This window comes from Prionailurus viverrinus, chromosome D4, assembly GCF_022837055.1.
Source record: "Prionailurus viverrinus isolate Anna chromosome D4, UM_Priviv_1.0, whole genome shotgun sequence".
NCBI classification, from domain to species: domain Eukaryota; kingdom Metazoa; phylum Chordata; class Mammalia; order Carnivora; family Felidae; genus Prionailurus; species Prionailurus viverrinus.
Window position 1 is genome coordinate 85,569,174 of NC_062573.1, and position 18,995 is coordinate 85,588,168.

General features: G+C 47.2%; 1 protein-coding gene and 1 long non-coding RNA gene across 3 annotated transcripts in view; both read right to left on the reverse strand.

The window, feature by feature from the left end:
- Positions 1–334: 334 nt before the first annotated feature.
- LOC125150979 (uncharacterized) lies at positions 335–8,087 on the reverse strand. The gene is made up of 3 exons (XR_007146560.1): positions 7,804–8,087; positions 3,028–3,213; positions 335–2,079 (listed from the first exon to the last, which is right to left on the reverse strand). It is a non-coding gene; the product is annotated as an uncharacterized LOC125150979 (long non-coding RNA).
- Positions 8,088–9,463: 1,376 nt separating this feature from the next.
- SPIN1 (spindlin 1) overlaps positions 9,464–18,995 on the reverse strand; it is a 76,776-nt gene continuing 67,244 nt past the window's right edge. For both annotated transcript variants that reach the window (XM_047831505.1, XM_047831506.1), the window contains exons 5-6: positions 18,282–18,515; positions 9,464–12,962 (exon numbers count right to left, since the gene is read on the reverse strand). In XM_047831505.1, the coding sequence (XP_047687461.1) occupies positions 12,763–12,962; positions 18,282–18,515 (434 nt within the window). In that variant the 3' untranslated portion in view covers positions 9,464–12,762. The remainder of the gene's footprint in view (positions 12,963–18,281; positions 18,516–18,995) is intronic.

Here is an 18,995-nt window from a genome sequence, read left to right on the forward strand (position 1 = left end):
TATAGCTCTTCACAAGTACTGCTTTTTTTAAGATCAAAGGTTTGTGGCAACCCCGCATCGGAGGTCTATCAGCATTTTCAACAGCATCTACTCACTTCTTATCTGTGCATCACATTTTAGTAATTCTTACAATATTTCAACCTTCATTATTATTATATTTGTTATGGCTATCTGGGATTAGTGACTAGAACTCCCTGAAAACCTCAGATAATGGTTAGCATTTTTAGCAGTATTTTTAAATAAGGTATGTACCTATTTTTAGACATAATGCTATTTCACACTTAACAGATTACAGTATAAACATAACTTTTATATGTACTGGGAAACCAAAAAATTCATTTGATTCGCTTTATTGTGACATTGGCTTCTGGAAAGCAACCTGCAGTATCTCAGAGATGTGCCTGTGTGTCACTAGAGTTGATGAAGTTTCTGTAGCTATACTCAGAATTCATGAAGGATACCGGTCCACAATATTCTCATTACATTTTTGTCTCGCCCTACTATCAGGCTAATAGGAGCCTCAGAGCACACAGCTAGTTAAGTATACCCCTCTTCTATTTTCTAAATCTGTGAAAAGATTGGCATGATTTCTTCTGTCAACATTTGGTGGCATTCACCAGTGAAGCCATCTGCCCTGGCCCTTGGCTTTGTTTCAATTTGTTAAAGGCCTACTAAAACCCTCTTCATTTCTTCTTGACTACATCTTGGTAGCTTGTGTCTAAGATTTTTCCATCTCACTTGACTTGTCCAGTGTGTTGGCATGAAGTTGTACACAGCATTTATTTACAACCCTAACTTCTGTAAGGTTGTTAGTAATGTCCCCTCTTTTGTTCTTGGTAATGGCAATTCATGTCTTCTCTGTCACTGTAGCTCAAAGTATGCCAAACTTGTGGATCTTTTTGAAGACCCAGCTATTGGTTTCGTTGATTCTTCCACATTGTTTTTGTTTCCTATTTCACTGATTTCCATACTAATCTTTATTTTTTCTTTCTGTTTCCTTTGGACTTCTGTTGCTTCTCTTTTTCTAATTTTTTTAAGGTAGAATCTTAGACTATTGATTTAAAATCTCTTTAACAGAGTATTTGCAGCTATAAATTTCTAAGCATGGTGTAGCTGCATCTCATAGATTTTTGAGGTACCGTGTTGTGATTAACACTTACTAGGAAGTAATAATCAATTTATAAACACTTCTTTGATGATCACTTGTTACAGTTTTTGCTATAGTCAAACTCCCTTCCAGGAGGGTAACAAGGAATTTAATATAAAACATAAGATTGTTATAGCTAACTAATTCAACTCTGTATCGCATATACTGGAAAGTCACATTAAGCATATTATGATCTCTCTTTCTCTGCACAGTCTAGGAAGCAGGCTGGTGTGAGCTCTCTGGAGAGTAAACATGGATGCACTTGGTACTACACCGTTGCACACACACACCCAAGTCATAACTGGGATGGTCTGTGGGTTGAGATACACCCTCTTAAGGACAAACATCAATTCTGTGAAACACACAGATAAGGTGGTTACTCACAGAAATTCCAAGGGTATATGACAAATGCATTGTGATAAATACTATTATTTTGTTCCTATAATAAAGTAGTTGTTTCTTATAATAAATAATACATATCTTCCAAAGTCATAAGGCAACATCAATCCATTTTCCAGGGTTATGTTAACACAAGGATGCAAGAGCATCTGCGAATAAAAATCATTCTGGTGTGGGGTTCCTTCTGTCTGGCCATTCAGGTTTTCTTCCTGCGTTGCTCTAAAACTCAGCAGTTAGGCTTTCAGGAAGAGAACAGAGCTGATCTAGAAGGCAGTTTTGTTTCAGATGGAGCCATCAACATCATTAGGGTGCCGATGCCGGAGGGTGGTTCTCCATCCAGAAGGCCAACAGCAGACCAGGGCTGCCTAGCTGAGGTCACAGGGGAACCCACAGCCTGGCTCATGGACGGCTTAACACAGGAATGCCACAAGCCGATAATCTGAGCAACCGCGGAAAGCATTCGCAACTTGAGCCATTTCCAGAGTTCCAACGTCCTTTAAGAATAAGATTCTTGTATTGATGTAAAACGTAATCTGGAGGTTTAAAACAGAGGAAGAGTCAGGTCACAGTCATTAGAGACATAAAAGCATTGCCTCATCATCCCAGAGATACAGCTCTGCGAATACTAAAAAAACCAAACCCGTGACTTTTAAGTGGCCCCGAGACCCACGATGGCAAGTCTCAAACATGAATGTGCATCAAATTATTCTGGGTTTCAGGAGTTTTCTTAGACTGCAGTTTCCTGGGCCCTGATGTCTGTGTACTTGTGAAGTCCAGGGGTCTGCATTTTCACTATGCCTCACCCAGACCTCCTTACACTGTGATCGGGAACACTGGACCCAGGTGGGTTAGCATCTCCTTCTTGCTGATCATTTTTAATGACCATCCACTTCTGATGATTAACAACATCTACGTACAGTAAATTCCTATATCTTGGGTCTGGAACCCGTCTGCCTCAGAGGAGTCCACAGCTTAAAGCACCATGTCAGACACTAAGGAAAAAGCACATAAAAGCCACTTTTCACAGACGGGAAGGTAGCAACTAAGTTTTCTGGAAGGGCTTATTTGGGCTTATGACGACCATTTTAATGGCCTTCGTAAGTATGTTCAGTGCTGACAGCCTAAGGGACACAGCGGCCTGGGGGAGGCCAAGTGGCCTGGGGGAGGCCGAGCAGCCACCGGGGCAGGTGGATCTCCCACCTTCTGTCTCTGTGCCCCGCTGACCACACGGCCATCTTCCCAGGGACTACACTCACACTGGCTACCGGCCTGGGCCGTGCCGCAGACGTCGCAGCACCAACACAAAGGTGGCCCGGGACGCCCGCCACAATGTTATGGGAATGCTGGCCAGTGGCCAGATCCCCTGAAAGAGAATGGGACAGCTGGGGAGCTTCCCAACTCCAACACGGTCTCAGCTGAGCACTCGGCCGACCAGAGCAGGGAGCACTAAGGATGATATCCCGGGTGAGCCTGGGACGCACCTGTTCCGAGCGTTCTGTCCAACACTCACAGGTGCCCCAGTGCTGCATGAACGACTCTCCTTCTTCCAGCAAAGTGCTTCCGTCTATGTCCCACTGGGAGGATTTTCTTCTCAAGTCACTCGAACCCAGAACTGTTTCAAAGGATACTCTAGATAGTACTTCCCAGGGAACTAGGTCTTAACCCATCTGAAAACATTCAAGACACAAGATTCTTAAAATCTTGCCTTTAAACATCATAACAAATCAAGCGCAAAACTGAATTAACATGATCCTTAAAAAGGATCCCGAAAAAAGACATGACAATTTTACCTTATTTACAGACATTATATTTTCACAAAGTGCAGAGGAATTCTGGTAGTATGTTTAGTTAGTAATAAAAGGAACTTCATTTTCTTAGAAAAATGAACAACTAGTCTCAGAACAAAGCAGATGATTATGATGACCTCTAAAATCAATTTCAAAAACTTTCTAATTTACCTTTAGTTCAGGGCTGAACTGGCATGTAAACTACTAAGTAAAACCTACAATTCCTTCCAGAGTATCAGGAAAACATCCAAGTGCCTTGGTTTTCAATTTTCTTTCTTCAAAACACTTAAATGTTTTTGAAATCCACCAAATTGAACAATATCCCATCAGAAGGGGAAGGCTGGTCTTTTTTCCAAAGGAGTGGAGGTAACCCCACGGAGCCCTGCTAACTCAGCAGCGGCCATGAGGATGGGTGTCCAGCCGAAACCACACAGCTCTTCACCCCACGGCCAGCTCAGTGTAGCAACTACATAAACTACTGATAAACAGGGAAAGCACAAGACACATACTTTTAGGATGTTTCGAATAACGTAGACACGGAAACTAGGAAAAAGGGTTTGGACTTTTCTGATGGTAAACGGGAAATGGCAGGACAGCTCTCTGGGATCCACACTGAAGCTGCAGGGGTGTGCACGTGCCCTGGGAGGCGGCCAGTAGAAGGCCCGGGCCTTGGCCCTGCTCCAGCGGCCCTGGTGGACTCCGCACTCTGAACGCTCGCTCGCGCGGCTGCTGGACAACTGGGCAGTGCAAACCCAGAACACGCGGCAATCTGCGCTTTGCATTGTGTCCCATGCCGCTCTCTGGTTGCACAGAGAAGTAAACTGCCCCAGCGACAGCCAGAGGACAAGAGCTCCTCCGGGAGCACAGCGCAGCGGGGAGGACACTGATTAGTAACAAATGCTGTCATGACCCCAGGCTCATCGGCCAGCACCCTGACATAATGGGGTGCGAGGCAGCTCGCTGACCAGGTGATCAGCGGACAGCCTGATGCAGGGATCCTCAGGGCAGGCATGAGCTTGACCACTGTGCACACAACACTGTCACTTACTGATGACACATTTTTGCAAACACTGATCATCTTTCCTGAGTGCTTTAAAGAAAGGGGAAATTGTAGTAGTATTCTGGATAAACAAATGAGAAGTTTGGAGGTTGAAATAAACCATATAGGGAGAGATGCTGGGGCTCAGAGACGTTTTCAAACAGAGAAAAGAGACCAGACCCCAAATCCTGCCAGGCTGGTCTCCTGGGGCCTTGTAAACTGGCCCCGTGAAGGCCAGGCACCACACTTTGCATTTCCCGCAATCACAGCACCATGTAACCACACACACTGGCATGTCTTAATCACAGACCAGTGACCACAAGGTTTAGGAGCAGTTTTGGTCAACTGCCCCTTGGGGGTCACAGCTCTGGGATGGTGGCAACCACACCCATGTCATCTGGAAGAAAAGCCATCTCCCATGGCACTGCTTAAAAATTCACAACTAAAGCATGGGGGACTTTCAGATTAAGTAAGTATACCTGTTTTGTTCCTTATGCAGTTGTTGGTATATGTCCACATTTACACAACAGACTAGAGAAAACGTACGCTTTTGCCACTGTCTGAACGGCATTAAAGCTCAATTAGGTCAGAACTAACTTGCTTCTAAGTTGTAATAAAGATTCGCAGGGCAGCAACGTTTGAAATGCCCGTCTTAAGAAGTTCAATTAAACCCTCTCCTCCAGATGGAGACCCGCAAGTTCTAAAACATTCCAGTATCTGCTTCCTCAGGACAAGAATGTGCTCTTGGAGCCTGCACTCCGCAGAAGATGCAGGTACGCACCAGCCTCCAGTCTCTCCTCTGAGTATCTTGCTGGCTATTTCTTTGGGGTGCACATTAAAACGGAGTAAGAATCTGTGATACTTTAAGTAACACAACCAGCTTCCCTTAGAAAGTGTGTGGGGACCAATGCTAATTATCCACACCAGAAACTTAATGATGGAAATCAAAAACTAAGGTGAGTTTTAACACCTGCAAATTTTTCTTCCCCTAGAAACCTGATCAACTTTTTAAAACTCCAGTTTGGGGAGGTGGGGGCAATTTCAGATTATAGTAGAAAGGAGGAGCAAAGCGGAGATGAAATTCACGGTGCATCAGGCCCAACTCTAGGTGGATGAGGCAAGGATCATCACGCCCCCACCCCACCCCTGCACAGCACAGCTACTCTTCCCGGGACATCTAAAGAACACGGCATCCCTGTGTGGCTGCAGGACGCTCTGGAAGAAGACCTGCTTTCTACATTACAACAAACCGGGCCGCCAATGGACAATGAACCACCACCACACCACGTTTCTCAAAGCAGGAAGGACCCCCACGACCGGGTCCTGCACAGCAGGGTGTAGAGGACCCCCCACGATGATGCTGAGAACACAAGCAGACTCACGTGCGTCCCTTTATTCACAAAGGTCAGGGTCACAGTCTACTTCTCCATCACGATCAAACAGAAACTGTAGAACACCCCGCTGACATGTCTACAGTGCTTTACGACAACGTGTGGGGATGCTGGGAGATGCCAGTATTCCGGGGAAAGTACCAACGAGAACCTCCCTGCTGACGTCACAGGACCCAGAAAGCGTGAGCGGAACTCAACAAAGGAGAGCGGAACATGGCAAGGCCTGAGGGACAAAGCCATCTGTGTAAGGCAGGCCCTGCACGACTCGGCACATCCCCTCTGCGTCAGGCTCCAGTCTGCACTGCGCTGGACACAGGCGCATCTACAGGGAGTCAGGCAGGGCTCCCACTCACACATGAGAGCAAGGGAAAGGGGTGAGCTGACGTGCCCGAGTGCGCCCAGGGAGGCAGCTCCCACACCTAGAGCTCTGCGATTCCCTGCCTTCCAGGGCATGAAATTTACCCACCCTTTTATATCGAAAGAGAACATTAGGGCCACTTTAAAAATAATCAGTCTGTCAAAAGTAATGCCCTGCCGGAGCACCTGGGTGGCTCAGTTGGTTGAGTGTCTGACTCTTGATTTTGGCTCAGGTCATGATCCCAGGGTCATAAGATCGAGCCCTGCATCAGGCTCTGTGCTGAGTGTGGAGCCAGCTTGGGATTCCTTCTCTCCCTCTCCCTCTCTCTGCCCCTCTTCCCTACTCGCTCTCTACAATTAAAAAATAATAAAATAAAAAACAATGCCCTGCCAATAAGATTTATTTTCCTTGTTAGAAAGCCCACCCAAATTTGAATATAGGGCTATGGGCTGCACTGTGTCCCCTGAACCACCAGCTGGAGCCCTAACCCCCAGGACCTCAGAATGGGACTGCATTAAATGAGTTTATATGGGAGGTACCTGACCCAGTGTGACCAGTGTCCTTATAAGCAGAGGAGATCAGGATGGATACACATGGAGGGACAACCCTGTGAGGGCACGGGAGGAAGACAGTATAGTATCTACACTCCAGGACACAGGCCTCAGGGGAAGCCGGCCCCACCCACGCCTGCATCCCAGACTTCCAGCCACCAGCACAAGGACAGGGTCTGTGGTTTAAACGCCCCTGTCCCATCTGGTATCTGCTGCAGCCACCTGAGTCAATGAACACACCAGCATGCAGTGTCCTTGCAAACACTCCCTTCAGGGGCCCACCACATGCGTGATGACTCAGGGCACGACCCTTGTTAAAAACAGACAATCACGAAGTAAAACAGAGAGAGGGCCAGTGAGGACAGCTGACACACATCGGTATCCTTGTGAACGTGTGTGAGTCAAGCAAAGGGACACCCGGTAACAGGTGTCAGTCTCCCCTCCAGCTGCAGGACAACACAGACCATGGGTTCCATCCCCTCCAATCTTCCAGTCCCTAATGCCTGCTCCCCTGAGGGCTGTTCTGAAGAGGACACAAACCCAGGGCTTGAGACAACTGGACCTTAGCCTTGCAGGACAACCCAAAGCCACATTTGCTAAAATAAGGTCCCCATACATGACACGCAGAGTCCCCAGTGAAGAACCACCTCTAGGGACAGAGCCACTCTGCATCTCCCTGGTGGGGACACCCAGCACATGTCACGTGTACACACACACACACACACACACACACACACACACACTCCTGGGCAGAAGCTACCAGATTGCTCACACACCCTTCAGAACACAAATTCAAGGCAAAGCTCTAGAGCCACTTTTGCAGTCTACACCCCAAAGTCCATTCAGAGTGCAAATTCAACCTGGACCCCTCAGCAGCTCTACGTTAGCACTGACGTTTGTGGAAGGCCTGAGTCTGTCCTGTTCACATCATACCTGCCACAGCTGTTCCAACTCACAGACAGCTTGGAAGTTACGTGCATGTCTGATCCAGTGAAGGGCCCTGGGTAGCTGATGTGCTGTTTTGGGCGGTGCTCCAGGAGCACCCAAGTCCAGAGCACAGACTGAAGGTGATGGAGGACACAGGTAAGAGGCGGCGGGATGCGCCCACATTGCAGTCAGCAGCCTACTCACCCAACAGGAACGGCCAGCACAAAAACGAAACGCGAGCCAGTGCCCGCACTCCAGTGTCACTGTCGCCTGGACTGGCAGGGATCAATGCGCCACCTGGTCCAACATCCTCGCATAAAAACTAAGCAGAAAGAATGCAAGGTCAATTTTAGGCAAAATGATGTGCCAAGGCAATAACCCTAAAAGCTGAGTCAACTAAGCTGAAGGGTTTCACAGTGAGTAAGAGGGCAGACAGAGACCATCTGACAAAGTCCACAGAAATAACTCAAAGACTCACTCACCTAATTCTCTGAGACTCGGCAGCCTCAGACCGTACAAACATATGACACAGAACAGACCAATTACTGTAAAAATTAGGTGTGAGGTTGTGGTGTTCTGTGGGCATAAGAAATGCAGCTTTTGTAAGAATATGAATGTAATGACATATTTAAAATATCTTTAACTATAAAATAGTTTCTACAATCTCGAAAGGGAAATTTATATTTCTTCAGCATAATTGGAAAATAAGAAAACACTTCCTGCCCTCACTTAGGAAGCAAGGGTACAAAACTAGCCACAGAGATGGCTGGACTTTGGGTCCTTCAGATCCCTGCACTGAGGCTGGTGATCCTCCTGGACCAGACACGTGGCCTCCACGCCCGCCCTCCTCATCGGCACCACGGAGAAAAGGTGCGCCTCCCCTCCCCCCATCAGAAGTCTCACACGGCGATGGCCAAGGACTTCAGAGCATCTGTCACGCTTTACTCACCACCAGCGCCGTGGCCGTGCCGAGAGCGGTCAAACCGGCAGGCCCACCCATGATTCTCCAAGCCGTGCAGACCCGCTCGCTGGCCTATAGACGGCAGCCAGCGACCATCAACTTCTGACGAGACTTGCTGTCATTTGTAGGGAAAACGCTGCCCGAGCTACATGTGCAGTAGCGCAAAAAGGCTGAGGTGTGGCAGGAGGAGGACGCGAGATCCGGCCTCCGGCGGGCGGGCACCTCCACCCAGCCCGGGCCGGGGGCGGGGGGGGGGGGGGGGGGGCATTCCTGCTGCCAACTCTGGCAGCGAGAAGGTGGCCTGTCCTACCCCAGCCTTAACCACAAGATCCTTTGGCCCAACTCAATAGGGAAACAGCAAAAAACAAATGTGATTACAGACACATTGTGAATCTACTTTCTTCCTGATTACAATCGCCCAGAAGATAAAACACAACACGCACCCGTCCCGGCCATTAGGCCATTACCTATGCGCTTCCTCGTCCCTGCCGTCAAGACATGGGGCTTTCCCCCTACAGACTCACCAGTTGGTACTGAAGTATTAACAGCATTACAGGCAATATACAAAGCAGAACTAGATGTGAAAGTATAAAATACATATTATTTAATTCTATTTAAAACAATTCAGTTGAAAATTTTATGATAAATTTTCTCATTAGCGGCGAATCACAAACTGAGTATTTTGGACTAGTGAATGTATTTGGGATATTGATCACTGCCCCTCTCCCCTTGGGAATTACTGAGTGTTACCATTCAAGTAAAAGTCGGACTTCTTTCTGTCTCTGCATATATCTGACATTTACACGTGGTGAAAGGATCTTAAAGTAAAACTTTAAAAACTTTTTCAGAAGCAGGTTTAACACATCACATTTTGCTTATGAGCACAAAATTTACAGTCAGAAGTTGCACATAAAGGGTTTATTTTAAATGTTTTAAGGATAGGATAGAGTTACATCATAATTATAAAAATTACTTACAGAATTAACAGATTTATATTGTTTATACTTCTAAATGCAGAGAACAGGGAACTGTCTACACATTGTATAAAATAAAATTAAAATTAAAAATGAATTCAAGCTTGAAAGATGAGGTCATTTACCTAATTTTAAAATGCGAACACGAAGACCTCTGAACTATACACATTCGTTCAAACTGCACTAACGGTGGAAAATACAAAAAGCGCAGCATTTCCAAGGAACCACAGACATTTCAACCATAATTATTTTCTGTTATAATAATTGTTCCTGTTTTGTCTTTGGAGAACTTTCTTTTTTTTTTTCTTTTTTTTTTTTTTTTTTTTTTTTTTTTTTTAAGACAATCAGCTTAAGAATGTTTTCAGGCACTACAATTTGTGACAATCAGAACAGTCTTCTAATGGGTCCACAGCGTTCAGAGATTCAAGCCCAATGCACTTCGGGGTTTGGCACGTAAAACAATAATAGGAATGAACTCTGGCTTAGAAGTAACTGTGAGAGTTTCAAGAATGCACAGTCCCTTCAAATGCTGCACGACAGACAGGGCTGGAAAATCACCTTCTGCTGGCACTACACTGCTTCACCAGTGCATCTGTATCCTACGACCACTACAACAGCACAGGAAGCAAATATACAGACAGCTGAAAACAAATAAAAACAAAGATAGAAAACAAAAAACCTAAATATCTCTCACATGCAAGTTCAGTTAGTTACATTGAACATCCTACTTAGAATAGAGCATGCAAAAAAGGATGGTCTGCGCTTAAGGTTCTCCTCTGAAGCTTCACGTGGCAGCCAGACGTCACACGCACACGACACAAGAACACTACAGCAGGTCAGTGAGGAAGGCCAGGACATTTTATACAGGTTCAGGTCTTGTGCGGTCACAAGTCCCGTGATAATTTTGGAAACTAATGTTGGGCTCCCAGAACAAGGAACCAACATCCCAATACCAGGAAAAGGCAAGCAATGCATGCAGATCGGAAACGTGAGCCTAAAACGAAGCCTGAAATCCCGGGCAAAGGAGTGGGATCAGTCACCACAGAAGTGGGAGTTAAGCCGCCGAAAGAAAAGAGAATGGGGCAAATAAAAGAAAACAACAAAAAACCCCTTCCCCTTCCTTCCGCCCTAACGGCAATACATGGAACGCTGACTAAAATGAGGACGCCAATCACGTGTCACATTCGTCTGGAGAGCGGCAGACCGTGTGGTACTGAAGGTGCTAAGGGTACTTGCAGAAAAACCACAAAGCAAGTCAGTAAGTGATGCCGGAGACGCCTCCCCGGACCCGCCCCGCCGGATGCTGCCAGGGGACACCGGTTCTGCAGCCCAAGGCCTCTGTGCCGCGCTCACGCCGCGCACGCGCCGGCCGCACCCACCCTCCGGGCACGCTTGTCCACTGGCGCTCGGGGAGCCGGGCTCAGCCTTGAGATTCCCATGCAGGGACTCTTAGAAGAGCCACCAGGAAAAGAGGTGACAGACGTGCAGCAGGACACCTGTCCGAGCAGGAGGAGCGTCTGAGACCAGGCACTCGGCCGCCGCCCGAGGTGAGGTGAGGCGCGGCACGCCACACACCACGGACACCGGGCGCTGCACCAGAATGGGGCACAGGGCTACGATCCAACAGCGCGACAGCACGCGGACTTCCCGAAGGCAAAAGCGGGGGCCACGCGAACCACACGTGGGGAGGCCTTGAGGTACAGGATCTCCAACGCTGAGGCCACGTGGCCTTCTCGTACTGGACTGACAACACACGCACTCAACCTTCTGCCCAAAATGCAGGGAAGGTTTCCAACCTCCGCAGGAGACTGGTGTCACGTACTGCCTCTCTCCTAGCTGCCAAACCATCAGGGCTCATCCGACACAAGGCGACAGATGGCCATGCCGCCACTACCCCCACTTCTGCAGTTCTACTTCGGTCTATTCCTTGCGGGAATAAGCCACGGAAGCTGGTGCGGTGACGGACCCCGACGTGGTAGGGCCCACAGGACGGGAAGTGTCCACAGTCACAGCACACCGGGGGCAAGACCGTAACAGCACCACAGAAGGTGTCAGGGGACCGAAGCTGTCATCTGTCTAGATGTTCTTTGTGGGGAAAAGCCGGGGGGGAAAGCCTTCTGACCACAATCACGTATCAGTAAGAACGGTAATAAAAAAAAGTGTCCCAGAGAACTTGTTGGAAGGCAGCAATGCCATTCTTCAACTTGAACTTCTAATACGAAACCACTAGGTTCTTCCAGGAACTTACCACATACACACAAACCACTGACGCACTGCTGCCTCTCAAATCCATGTACTAGAATGCAGACTGCGGACTCGTACAAATAACAGACCAGTTGTGCCGTCCAAAATACGCCCGCATCACACTGTGTGGACCAAGTACCTGGGCTTCGCTTTAAAAAAAAAAAAAAAAAGTACAGTAAAAAATGTAAACAAAAATTTACAAAGCTTAGAATTAAAGGCAGCTTTTTACCCAGATTCCTGTTTTGTTAAATCCTAATGTGGGTCCAGCAACTGCTCACCAATGATTCATGTTTGGACTCACAGTTTAAAGCCTCCAGACTGAAAAGGTGTCTGAACTTCTGACTTTGAAAACAAGCTGAACATCCCTGTGTCTCCTGTGCCCACATTTAATTTTAAATAAGCAGCAGTAATATGCTAAGTATGACTGACTTCGGACAAGTACTCCTGTTAAACTGGAGAATATTATTTACCCCCCGCCCCAATCCACAAAGAAATGACTGCCAATTAAGTGTATGTGTGCGCGCGCACGCACAGATCTATGTGTGTGTATATATTACATATGTACACACACAGATATAGATAGGTAGATATAGATACATACATATCTCAAAAAAGGCAATAACAAAAATACCAAACTATGCTTGCATTGTGGCGGCAGAGTCGGAGAGCGCAACAGTGGCAGAGAAGTGGGGAAGATCTACTACAGTTTGAAATGACTATGGGGCTAGCCTAACTTGTACCAAACTTGCCTGTTAACTCCCCTCCAGACAGACAGACTTCTTTTAAGAGGAAGGAGTTCCTTACACAAAATGCTTTGTGTTCACATGAATTTGTACTATTCGGAACAAAACCAGTTCTGCTGGCAGAGATTGTGGGTTCGCAGGGACATTTAAGCTTTCATTAAACTGGAAAGCAATCAAGTCTTTATGTCTACAAATTATACATATAATAGTTCCACAAATTTGGCGAAGTCCATGATGCCATCTAGGACGTTTTCACCAAATCGTACACGTAGATATGGAAGTCGTCATCAAACTTGATGAAGTAGACGGACGGTTTGGCCTCCACTTGGTGGATGACCATGCCAGTCCTTTTAGAGCCGTCCTCTTTGGCATATTCCACTTGTTTGCCTACCAGGCTGTCCACAACTTCTCCTGGTTCCCTTTCTGCTGGAGGAGAATCATCTGCATTAAACAGGGGAGGAAAAAGAATTTGAAGTCAATTTTTCAGTATGTACCAACTAACAGGTCTATTTTAATAATAATTTTTTTTAATTTAACATTGCCCCCACTTTCTTACACCATTCACAAAAATAAACTCGAAATGGGTGAAACACTTAAATGCAAGACAGGAAGCCATCAAAATCCTAGAGGAGAAAGCAGGCAAAAACCTCTGTGACCTTGGCTGCAGCAACTTCTTACTCAACAAGTCTCTGGAGGTAAGGGAAACAAAAGCAAAAATGAACTATGTGGACCTCATCAAGATAAAAATCTTTTCCACGGCAAAGGAAACAATCAGCAAAACTAAAAGCCAACCAATGAAATGCAAGAAGATATTTGCAAATGACATATCAGATAAAGACTTGGTCTGTAAAGACCAAAATCTATAAAGAACTTACCAAACTCAACACCCAAAAAACAAATAATCCAGTGAAGAAACGGGCAAAAGACACGAATAGACACTTCTCCAAAGAAGACATCCAGATGGCTAACAGACACATGAAAAAATGCTCAACATCACTCATTGCTCATCATCAGGGAAATCTCATCAAAACCATGACGAGATACTGCTCACACCTGTCAGAATGGCTAACATAAACTCAGGAAACAACATGTTGGCGAGGATGTGGAGAAAGAGACACCCTTTTGCACTGCTGGTGGGAATGCAAACTGGTGCAGCCACTCTGGAGAACAGTATGGAGGTTCCTCAAAAAGTTAAAAATAGAACTACCCTATGAACCAGCAATTGCACTACTAGGTATTTATCCAAGGGATATAGGTGTGCTGTTTTGAAGGGGTACATGCACCCCAATGCTTATAGCAGTGCTATCAACAATAGCCAAAGTATGGAAAGAGCCCAAATGTCCATCAGTGGATGAATGGATAAAAAAGATGTGGTGTGTGTGTATACACAGACACACAGACACACACACACACACACACACACACACACACACACACACACACACAATGGAGTATTACTCAGCAATCAAAAAGAATGAAATCTTGCTATCTGCAACTATTTGGATGGAACTAGAAGGTATTATGCTAAGTGAAATTAGCCAGAGAAAGACAAATATCATAGAACTTCACTCATATGAGGACTTTTAAGATACAAAACAGTTGAACATAAGGGAAGGGAAACAGAAATAATACAGAAAGAGGGAGGGAGATAAAACATAAGAGACTCTTAAATACAGAAAACTGAGGGTTGCTGGAGGCGTTGGGGATGGGGGAGATGGGCTAAATGAGTAAGGGGCATTAAGGAAGACACTTGTTGGGATGAGCACTGGGTGTTATACATAGAGGATAAAAGACTAGAATCTACTCCTGAAATCATTATTGCACTATATACGCTAACTTGAATGTAAATTTAAAATTTTTTTTAAAAACTTAACATCCCCAATTCATCCTGATTATCTAGACCCAAGAGTCAGCAAACTTTTTATTCAAGGGCCAGACAATAAATATGTGAGGACTGAAGCCATGTGGTCTCTGTACCAACTACTCGGCTCTGCCTTATCAAGTGAGAACAGCCTCAGAGAATATACAGATGAAAAGTGTGGCTGTGTGCCAATAAAACTTTATTTACAAAAACACTCTGCCGCCCCCTCCCACCCTCAGGCCATAACATGTGAAGGATTCTGAAAATCATGACCAGAAATCCCTGAGGCTTGTGTTTAATTACAGCTGTGACTGCCTGAGGAGGTGAGGACCACACCAAGGAAAAGTCCAGGGAAAAACCTAAATCCACAAAACTTTTTAAAAGAAAGTTGGAGTTCCTTCAAAACAGGCCTTCAGAGCAGACAACACCTACAGGGGGGCGAGAATACGCTGCTTAAACTTCTCCCTGGTCTTTTCCTGCGAATCCTTTTTTTTTTTTTTTTTTAATTCTTTTTTTCCACGTTTTTATTTATTTTTGGGACAGAGAGAGACAGAGCATGAACGGGGGAGGGGCAGAGAGAGAGGGAGACACAGAATCGGAAACAGGCTCCAGGCTCCGAGCCATCAGCCCAGAGCCTGACGCGGGGCTCAAACTCACGGACCGCGAGATCGTGACCTGGCTGAAGTCGGACGCTTAACCGACTGCGCCACCCAGGCGCCCTTCCTGCGAATCCTTAAAGTGTCTTTCTCCTCCACCTCATTCCACTGCACACCATCGTCCCAGCCCAGGTTCAACGTAAGAGACTTCTGCTCTGGAAACAGGTGCCGAGTGAAGCCCCTCCCCAGCCCAGCCATGACAGGATCTCTGAGGACCGTGGAGGCAGCGCACCTCTCAGACGAGCCCCCACCCCGAAAGCCTGAGTGCTGGAGAACACCGTCCTGAGCGCATAGGGGCTGCGAGGCGTCCCCGAGTGCACTCGGAAGGACAGCCAACTGTCCCCTCCAGCAGCGAAGACACAGGGGATGGGGCTGGGAGGTTCCAACCCCACCTCCAGAAAACTCTTCAGGGCCCGAGCAAGGCGAGCCCCTCTCTGTGTAGCCCAGGTCTGGCCCTGGAGCTCCGCGCGGCCCGTTGGCGGCCCGAGTGCCCAACTGCACTAATGACAGTCCACCTCACTGGCCGCGGCAGGTCCTCTTGCCCGAGGACGCAATCCTAACCCTGCTACTCTGACCACCGCGCGACACAACGCCAAAGTATGACGCTATCCGATCTGAGCAGGGAAGTGATGCCGAACCCGAGGCGGAAGTCCTTTCTTCCTCAGCAGCAGCACGGGCCCTCCCCGCTTTCAGGGCACTTCACGTCCACAAAGTTCCAAGTGTGTGGTTACGAGGCACGCCACAGCAACTGAGCCGAGAGGTGAGGGGCTCGCACAGAGGCCGCCCCAGCAGGGCATCACCACGGGTTCCAATGGTAACTTAATTTCCGCTCTTGCAATGCACGTAGCGAACAGGGGAGAGACGCTGGGGGGGAAGAGGGGCTGGGAGACACTGGGGACAGTGCAAACGCCTTCATAGTTTCCATCAGCAAGACAGCAGCTCTAACAAGGATACTTCTCTACCAAAAAATTAAAAATCAACTTCATATAGGCTAGAGAAATGCTTTTATTTTTAATTTTTTAATGTTTGTTTATTTTTGAGAGAGACAACATGAGTGGAGGAGGGGCAGAGAGAGACAGAGAGAGAGACAGAATCTGAAGCAGGCTCCAGGCTCTGAGCTGTCAGCACAGAGCCCGACGTGGGGCTCGAACTCACGAACCGCGAGATCATGACCTGAGTGGAAGTCGGACGATTAACGCACTGAGCCACCCAGGCGCCCCAGGCCAGAGAAATGCTTTTAAAGAATGCTCTCATGAGAATTAAGTTCCTGCTATTTAAATACTTCCTGTTACCACCCGTGGCAAACGTACACAAGGCAGAAAGTCAGGGCCAGATGAGCACACGTCAGAGCAGTTTCCCTGACTGGCTCGTTGGCAGAACTCAGCAACAGAGATGGTTGTCACACCGCTCATGTATCGTGCGTCCGCCAGCCCCATCTGTTCAGGCCCAGGCACCCCTGTGTTGGGAGAAAGGCTAAAGAGTACTTTCAAAAAGAAAAGGCTTACCCAAAAGTGAAATTAAGAAAATAGTTCCATTCATAGTAGCATCAAAATGAGCAAAATGTTTAGGAATAAATTTCACAAAGGAAGTACAAAACTTCTACTCTGAAAACTACAAAACACTGTTGATAGAAATCTTTAAATCTCGGCAACGGCAGTATAGCCCATGCTCGTGGGTCAGAAGGCGTCACGGTGTCAAGACGGCAGTTACCCCCCAAGTTATCAGAGCTTCGACACAATCCCCGGATGAATCCCAGCTGACTGCTTTGCAGAAATTAACAAACTGATACCAAAATTCACGAAATCGCAAAGGATCCCGAAGAATCAAAACAATGGTGAAAAAAGAACAAAGTAGGGCTCAACCCTTCCCAGTGTCCACACTGACTCCGGGGCAGTGTGACCAAGCGCCGGACGTACGCAAGCACAGCCTGGGGCGACGAAGCAGGGCTGAAGCCCAGTGGCACCCCCCACACGTCTGCAGCCAACTCCCTCTCAACAAGGCGGCAAAACCACCCAACAGGGGAGGGAGCAGTCTTTCCAAATAATGGCGCTCAGACAACGTGCAGGAGAATGAAGATGGACCCTCTCACCACATCGTAAAAGTTAGCTCAAAATGTATCAAACACCTAAATAGAACTAAAGACCCACAGGTAAGAGCGACACCTACAAGACTTTTAGAAGAAAACAAAGAGGTAAATCTTCAGAACCTTGAACTTGGTAAAGACTATCAGAGAAAACACCAAAAGCACGAGCTACAGGAGAAAAAATAAATTGGACTTCGTCAAAATTTAAAACTTCTGGGCTTCAAAGAACACCATCAAGGAAGCAAAAAGAAACCGACAGAACAGGAGAAAGTGTCTTCAAGTCCGACGTGTCAGGAGACCTGCACGGAGAACACAGACCCAGACAAGTCAGTGACAGACAGGTGGCCTGACTGAACAGGCAGACAACACGAACAGACACTTCTCCAGAGAAGACACAGAAATAGCCAACAACACGGGAAAAGGTGCCCGATGTCTCTAGCGATCAAGGAGATGCAAACCAAACCCATGACGAGCTAGCATTTTGCAACCATGAGGACAGCCAGAGCCAAACATCAGGTAACACAAAGGGGTGAGGGTGTGAAGCAATCAGAACCATCAAACATGGTCGGAGCATGTGCAGAATGGTGCAGTGGCCTTGTGAATCGGTCCGGCGGTCCCCCACACAACACAGCAGTAACCACAGACCCATCAGTCCCACACCTCTGTGTCCACCCAGGAGAAGGGAAGGCAAACATCCACTCAGAAACCTGCGCACAAAGGTTTATAGCAGCATCCTTCATAACGAGCAAGAGGCGGGCGACAGCCCATACGTCCATCAACAGACAGGTGGATACACACGCATAGATTACACTTGCACTTGGCCAGTAAAGGAATGAAGCACCGACACATTACAACTTGGAGGAGCCTGAAAACACTGCGCTGAGTGAAGGAAGCCACTCATGAAGGAGCCCGTGTTACATGCTCCATTCACCCCCACATCCACAATCCAGGACAGATCTACACAGAAAGCACGTTAGTCTTGGCAAAAGGTGCAAAATTTCACAATCTACACTCGGTGCAGGACTAAAAGAATCATCCCTTAACCCTAGTAATCAAAGTAAGAAAGATGAATCTACAAAAAATAGTTAATCAAATATCTTGTTCTAAAATTCAAGTTCCTTTGGAATTATCAAAAATAAAAGCTGACAATCCACACTTACTTGAATCGGGCATGATGCGAAGGTCGCCTTCTTTATAATCATCTAAGAGCTGGTACATGTACAAGACGGGGTCCTTCTCGTAGGTGATGTAGAACCACGTGTTCATGATAGGGGCGCGAGCCAAGACCATCCCCCTCCACTCGTCCTTGGAGCCATCCTCTGTCTCAAACATGTGCTCCACCGCCTTTCCGATCATCGTGTCGGCCAGGTGCGCGTCGCTGATTCGAGAGCTCGCTGGGGACAAGAAGCAGACAGCGGTTCACACAGGATCTTACCGACATGTACTGTGTGTGAAGACTGAATTCACACAAGGCGATGGCCTGACGTGTGAGCAGCACAAGAATCAGCGGGCTGGCGCCCAGGCCCCACTGGAGTCCACAGGCTCTGGGGGTCCCAGGTCAGTCACTGCGAGAACCTGCTTTCCTTCTTTTTTGTTTTCCGAACTCAACTGCTCTTGGTGCGGTACCTTGTAATTAGAACTTTCAATGGTTCGTTCGAGGTATACAGTGGGTTTTGGTAGGTTTAATAGCTATTTTAAACTTCAAGGGGCGCCTAGGTGGCTCAGTCGGTTGAGCATCCAACTTCGGCTCAGGTCATGATCTCACGGTCCGTGAGTTCGAGCCCCGCATCGGGCTCTGTGCTGACAGCTTGGAGCCTGGAGCCTGCTTTGGATTCTGTGTCTCCCTCTCTCTCTGACCCTCCCCCATTCATGTT